The 7,500-nt window shown below is 32.0% G+C and overlaps 1 protein-coding gene across 7 annotated transcripts; it reads left to right on the top strand.

Moving 5' to 3' along the window:
- The first annotated feature begins 38 nt into the window (after window positions 1-38).
- LOC107893856 (uncharacterized) lies at window positions 39-4,244 on the top strand. Of its 7 annotated transcripts, none has more exons than XM_016818979.2 (10): window positions 39-389; window positions 483-543; window positions 682-754; window positions 970-1,081; window positions 1,203-1,290; window positions 1,502-1,563; window positions 2,127-2,220; window positions 2,564-2,657; window positions 2,814-2,892; window positions 4,024-4,244. In XM_016818979.2, exons 1-10 carry the CDS (start codon window positions 383-385, stop codon window positions 4,173-4,175), a joined length of 822 nt encoding a protein of 273 aa, XP_016674468.1. In that variant the 5' UTR covers window positions 39-382; the 3' UTR covers window positions 4,176-4,244. The 7 variants fall into 7 exon arrangements, with proteins under 7 accessions (XP_016674468.1, XP_016674472.1, XP_016674467.1 ...); XM_016818983.2 differs by having other exon boundaries at window positions 617-754; XM_016818978.2 differs by having other exon boundaries at window positions 466-543.
- The last annotated feature ends 3,256 nt before the right edge of the window (window positions 4,245-7,500 follow it).

Genomic DNA, 7,500 nt, shown 5'->3' with positions numbered 1-7,500 from the left:
AATGAATTACTAATTCAAAACTCACGGTTTCATTTGTTCCCACCACGCACCTTTTCAATTGTTTCCACAGGTATCCCGCCTCTAATCCTCCCAAAATTTGACGTCCCTCCAACTCTACATAACGATTCAAAATGTTTGCCTTTTTCTTTTATTTTTCATTCTTTTCTGTTCGTCAGTTTCCATTGTAGGATTTTATGTTATGTTATTTGTGCTATTTCATTCCTTTAAACTGTTTCTGTATGAAATTCTCTTAAAGATTCATAAGTGTTTCATTCTTGGAATTTTTCCCACTGTTTCGGTTCTCTCCAACGGTAGCTATAGGATCCGTCTGCCCAATTTGCCTGTTATATTCGGATGAGCCGCATGGTGATTGTGTCGGCGGATGAACGGTGATTCGTTGAATTTCTGGTTTACCTACTTTTTCCGTGGTGCTGTGCTCTTTTCTCTCCATCACGTTCACTGTAGGTTATGGTTTTTGACAGGTGATGCTGTAAAAAAACTCGAGGAAAGAGGAGTAGTGATACGATTTATGATTGGTCGAAGGTATTCCATAATCTTTAATCCTTACTTTATTCATGCTTTTTTATATGGATTATCGATTCTCTTCTTTGCTCAGTTTCATTCCTTTGCTATTATGCAACTGGCGGGCACTAATGGGATTAACTACTTTGAAATTGGTAGTGCTAATCGAGGCGATAGTTTGGATCGCCATATTGATGAGGAAAATAGTAAGACGAAAGATTTCTTTATTCTGGTAAGTGGTAGCATTTGAATATGATTGCAAATTTGATTTTTGAACTTTTTCTTTGAGGCCTAGATATCCTTCATTATAGCAAGAATATCAGAAGGTTTCTTTAATTGGATGCAAGACATTGGTTTTCATAAAATGTTCTCTTTCCACTTGCTTATGTAGATTTGACTGCCTTAAGCATAGATTTTTAGCATGCTTAATCAATATTAATTTATTAGGAGGGTCATGAGGAGCTACCTAAAAAGATAAAATTCTTCTTCGGTACTGCAGTTCAAAATTGGGATGCCGAGTTTTACATTAAAGTTTATGATAATATTGACGTTGACCTAGGTAGGACTTTTTCCCTTTTCATTTGGATAAAATATCATAACTTTTTTTGGCTTTTGGCTTGTTGCGCTTTATTAACTGAAACTTTGATAAATCATTCACTCCTTTTTTTCCTACATGACAGAGGGGTTGATTGGACTTCTTGAACATCGACGTCGCCAAGGTAGTGCTTACATTGGATGCATGAAGTCAGGAGAAGTGGTTTCTGAAGAGTACGTATTTTTTTTATCTTAGTCTCTCATTGTATCACGATAAAAGATAGTTCTTATGTCATGTTTGGACTTTTTTTTTCTTGTAATCTTTGTATATTTGACTCTGGTTACTTTCCCCTGAAAATATTGGAGGATATTCATTCCTTCAAATGCTACTTTGAGCTTGAGTTGTTTACATTCTAAGTTCAGCTTTTGGATATCTTGTTTTCAGGGGAAAGCTTTGGTATGAACCTGAATGGTGGAAATTTGGGGATGAGAAATCAATACAAACAGGTTAGTTTTTATTTGTTGTTGCTCATATCCATTCTATGAGTGTTTTGTACTTTACTGCCATTGTTATATTCACTGAGGTTTCAATGTCTGCTACTGCTTAGTACCAACACTAAAAGTTTCTTCTCTTTTTCATGTGTTATTAGCGTCGTTATGGCTAATTTTACTATTGTCTGACAGCTATCAGATTATTAAACTGATGCCATAATTATTTAAATGTAAATATAACTTTTGTAGTTTAAGTTCTTCAATTTTCCAATATTATATAATTTTCTTAAATTTTTAGATATAACAAACTTAGACATGCAAATCTATGTACATATATATACTATTTTCCTTCAAATATGTTTGCATGTAAATAACTAGGGACATCTTAAAACTGAATAAGAAAAAAAAAATTTTAATTTGTCGAATAGGAATTCAGCAATACATGACACTGCCTGATGTTAGAATGTATCTTATCTTTTGAGGTTTTGAATGACATTTCCAATTTGGCAAATGAAAATTTTGTTTCATTATAATTGTTCTTCTTTACATTTTGTTTGACCTGCCTTAATTGGAGCTAGATGTTTACCTAGTGAAGAAGAAGCGTGATGATGTTGTTGATGATATTGGATGTACAAGTTGCAGTTCCACATGCTCTAAGGATTGTGTATGCAGGTATTTCTTATTTGTCATTCAAGTTTATATTGATTTAGACGGGTATAGTAAGTGGTGGTACACAAGAGTATTAAATGAAGTGCTCTTCCTCCCCCTTCTGAGCTGCCTTTTTCTAAAATATTAACGTGCAAGGTTCCTTATACCTGATAAGTTGTTTTTTTCCAATAGAAAATTTTAAATAACAAAACTTGATTTATTTTACCTTGTTAGATATCATTTGAAGGCTCCAGTTGGCAGTATTATGGCAAGCAATTATGCTAATAATTCTTTTTTATTTTCTTATCAGCCGTTTATTATGATTTATTGATAATAAGTTCTAACATGCTCGTGTGCCATATGCCAGAGTTCAATGCATAAGCTGCTCAAAGGCTTGCCGCTGTCCTGAATCTTGCACCAACAGACCATTTAGCAAGGAGAAAAAGACTAAAATTGTCAAGGTGACGATTGTTTGTTTGCATAGTTTGAATTTGTTATCTTTATCTCAAATGTTCTGTGTATGCACAGATGACATTTAGTGTTGGTTTTTCGACCATTCTTGAGAAATAAATTGCTTGCAGAATTCTCATCTAGATAAATGCTTATTTTCCTTTCAGACTGAACTTTGTGGTTGGGGAGTAGAGGCAGCTGAACCTATTAAAAAAGGAGATTTTGTAATCGAGTATATTGGGGAAGGTAGTTTCACTTTTCGACTTCAGTTTTTTCGGTATATCTAAATGCAGTTTTATTCTTTGCTCTCTATTCTTTTTGTTGCAAATATTATTGTCCGGAATATTTTTAGAAAAATATTTTTGTTGCTAAGATATGGGAAAAAATTGGTCGTCACATGTGGGTTGGGTTCTGTAACAAATTGTTGTTTACAAAAGTATACATAGTCGTTCAAGTAATAAGTAAGTAAAAATGAGTTATCATCTCCACAGGGACTCTATAAGCTTAAACAATTAATTGTAAAATTATAATTAATATAAGCTTAAACAATTAGTTGCAAAATTATAATTAACAATTTGATGTAAAAAAACTCAATAAATTTGGATAGTGATGATTAGAATAATTAAATGCAAGAGTGATCCCTAATGCAATTTCTAATCTACATGCAATTTACCTAAATGATGTGCTCAACTCTCCTCAGTTTAGTAGCCTTTCGGATTTATTCTGACTAATATTTTACTTGAACAAGGTAAGTAAGTTACTTACTATTTGTTGCAACTCATATTTGAAGTAAAGGAAGAATGTAAGTGAATGTGAAAAATGTATTCGGCCTTGTGAATAAATAATATGAGTATTATTGAAATGATTTTTGAATATGTGAAATTGGTGGTATATTCTGCCATTGATATAAATACATATGTGTGATTGTTATACTTTGACTTACGAGTATATGCATATAAGTGTACGTGTATTTGGTATGATAAAGATTTTTTGGCTTAGCTATTGAATGATAGTTTGTTAATGTATCCATATATATATAAGTGTTCATTTGTTCATTGCTATGCTTATGCACAAGAGGCTATATTTTAATTCATGAGTATATGTTTATGTGTATACATGTACGTAGTCATTTAATGATTGAGCTTTGAAACCGAAAGATGCTTTGATAATTTATATATGTATACAACCATAAATAAGTTATATGTGAAAGTATAAGATAAATGTTAAATCATTTGATTGAAGTCTAATTTGAATATGATAGTATAATTTGATATACTTTAAATGTATGGATTATGTCCTTGAATGGTTTATTTGCTTATGACTTACTAAGCTATAAAAGCTTACTTTGTGTGTGTATGTTTGTTTTTTATTTTATAGATTTTGGATTCAAGTTACGAGCTCGGGAATCGCCAGAGAAGTTTATCACACTATCGACTGTCTTTGGTATTTATAAGTTGAATATTCGAACCTATGGCATGTATAGGCTGGATTACGTTTTGAAAGTTGGATTTTGGTTGTGTGTAATCTAAGCCATGCGAAAATAGCTAATCTTTTATGTTTGAACTCAATTATGCTAAGTATGGTTTATGTTCATTTTAGTCATGAGGTTATGTGCTATGAATGTATAACATTTTTGTTAGGTACTATATGCTTTAAAAATGGTTGATGACTTAGGATGTGCATGTGAATGGTTCGGCTAAAGTTATCCATGGATAGAAGTATATGTGATATGTGCCTTTGTACGTTGAAATTGCTTGATGATTTGGATGTGGTTTGAAGGGGTCGGACATTTACATATGGTATGAATTATGTTGTTGTATCACTCTTAGTTAAAATGATTCGGTTATGACTTATGATGATAGTAATAGTTAAATTTGGTTGACTAGTATATTCGATGTGATGTTGGATTTATGTATTGAATAAATTGATTGATGATTCGGTTTTTGCATTTATATATCTAAGTATATGATGTATCTATCATGGTATAAATAAATATACCTGTTCATAAGTATATTAGTTGATTTGGCTATGGTATTTATATATATAAATATGTGTGAAGTTGATTGATATGCTTTGTTAAAATAAGATAATGAATATGGTTGATTATAATGCTAATGGTTATGTATACAATTGACCTTCGTTTGGACTTATATAGAAGGTATGTCTAATACATGTAATGTTAAGGAGTTTGGTTTATATGCATCGGCCACAAGGTAAATAATGGTTATTAAGCTAACTAAGGTATAATATGTATTAGACAGGTGATATTCAAGAGTATATACGTTTTATGAAATGTTTAAATATCTGAATTGGTGATAAAAAGACTAGTTGTGTATGTGCATTTTGGCATGTAAAATGAGTGTAATTCAAGTTGCTACTCGTCTTATAAAATGGTTAACTATAAATAAATGATTAAGTATACTTTTAGTAAGTGACTAGGCTTAATTAGCATCATTATTGATGTTCGGCAATAGTCCCATTTCATTATGATTAAAATGTGTATAAGCTTTATTTGTTTCTTGGAATTTATTTGACCATTTATGGATTATTAATGCCGTATAAGTTAATGACTAAAATGCCATGTGTTAGATTTTATTTGATTTAATTTATACATGCATAGAAATATGACTTAAAATGATTGATGTTTCATAGATATTCTAATATCATTACAATTTTCATTATATGGTTTGTATTTTTTTATACTATTTATTAATAAATTCATGATTAACAATTAATTGCACATTCGTTTACATATATGAATATGACTTGTGTGAATGCTCAGAGTTGTGCTTTTGTTCAGTAATACCTCAGGACCCTATTTCAGCGACGGATACGGGTTAGGGGTGTTATAGTGTGACAGTATATTTTCTTCGATTTATCCGATGATGCACTGTGTGTGCCAGCATATTTTCTTCAGTTTATCCGATGATGCACTATGTGTGCTAGTATATTTTCTTCAGTTTATCCAATGACGCACTATATGTTCCAGTATAGATACTTCAATTTATCCAATGATGCATTATATATGCTAGTATAGATACTTTGCTTTATTTGATGATGCACTGTATTTGCTAGTATAGATACTTCAGTTTATCCGATGATGAGATGCTTCAATTTATCCGATGATGCACTGTATGTGCCAGTATAGATATTTCAGGTTATCCGATTATGCATTGTATATGTCAGTATAGATACTTCAATTTATCTAATTATGCACTGTATGTGTCAGGATAATTGTGTTGATTCATCTAATGATACACTTATGTATCAGTATGATTGTTTCAGTTTTATCCGATGATGCAATTATGATGCTAAATTAGGATACAAGTTCATTAATCTATGTATTTGATTTGAGTGCAATCAAGATAAATAAAGTTATAACATATGAATATGTTAAATGAAATATGAATATCGATAGCATGTGAAAGGCTATGCAATCTGGTTAAACAAGTCTGAGGATCGATAAGAAAGGATGGTAAACAAATTAATGGATTTAGAAATGAAATTTCAGTATCTCCATCTCTTTTTTTTATCAAAATGGGCTCAAACGCTACTACTTCAATATTAACAAGCATCAACAAGTACAAGCCCATGGATATTACTTGGATACTCCATGTTAAAAGAAAAGGTACAATGTTTATCAAAAGCAAGTTTACAAAGGCCATTGACCACCCTATTACTTGAGCGGGCAATCCACTCAACCATAAACTCACTGGAAGAATCCAACAAATTGAAATTATTCATCAATCAAAATCCATAAATCGAGATATCCTCTCTACGAAATTTAAACTAGTTAACTAACCCCGCACAGTCGGTCTCAAAGATTGCCCTTGCAACATTATTGTTACCGCCTGTAACGCCCAGCACCCGAGACCGTTGCCGGAGTCGAACATGAGGTGTTAACGAACTTAATTCATTTATTTACACAGTTCATTTTAAAATTTCCAAACAAGCTGGCTAACTGCGTCACTGTCACCTTAAAAATCATATCTCGAGTTCCAAAACTCGAAAACTAATTCTGTAAATTTTCCCTGAAACTAGACTCATATATCCATCTACAGATTTGTTTTTAGAATTTTTGGTCGGGCCAATTAGTACAGTTTATTAGTTAAAGTCTCCCCTGTTTCAGGGTTCGACTACTCTAACCTTCATGCATTCCGACTTAGATATCTCCCTGTACAGGGCTTCAATACATATGCCGTTTGTTTATAATGAAACTAGACTCAAAAAGGAATCTTTACATATAAAGTATGACTTCTAATTATTTCTGGTTAATTTATGGTAAATTTCCAAAGTCAGAATAGGGGATCCAGTAACTGTTCTGGCCCTGTTTCACGAAAACTTAAACATCTCATAAAATACGGCTCATATGGTCTTTTCGCTTCTTCCATATGAAAATAGACTCATCAAGGTTCGATTAAATAATTTATTCATTATTTAATTACATTCCTACTATTTTTAGTGAATTTTCAAACTCATATCACTACTGCTGTCAGCATCTATTTTAAGGTAAATTTCACCTATTTCATAGTTTCCATGATTCAACTAGCCATTTGACATACATAGCACCAAATATGATCGTGATTAACCATTCCAATGGCTAATCATTGCCAAGCATTTCCACACCTCTCAATAACCATATATATACAAAATGATTTTAATACTATGCTCAAAATATTTAAGCCATTTTCGCATGGCTATCCGAATATATACACATTACCAAAGGTACTTGATTAACAACAAAGGTTAGTCCTATACATGCCATTATCAACGTTTAACTAAAAGAGTACCAAAAGGGCTTAGATAGTGTGGACGACTTCGACTTCGACAATCCCGAGTCCGATAGCTGACGAA

The sequence above is a fragment of the Gossypium hirsutum genome, unplaced genomic scaffold, assembly GCF_007990345.1.
Source record: "Gossypium hirsutum isolate 1008001.06 unplaced genomic scaffold, Gossypium_hirsutum_v2.1 scaffold_517, whole genome shotgun sequence".
NCBI classification, from domain to species: domain Eukaryota; kingdom Viridiplantae; phylum Streptophyta; class Magnoliopsida; order Malvales; family Malvaceae; genus Gossypium; species Gossypium hirsutum.
The sequence above is the reverse complement of the archived record's forward strand: the minus strand, read 5'-3'. Positions and strand labels throughout refer to the sequence as shown.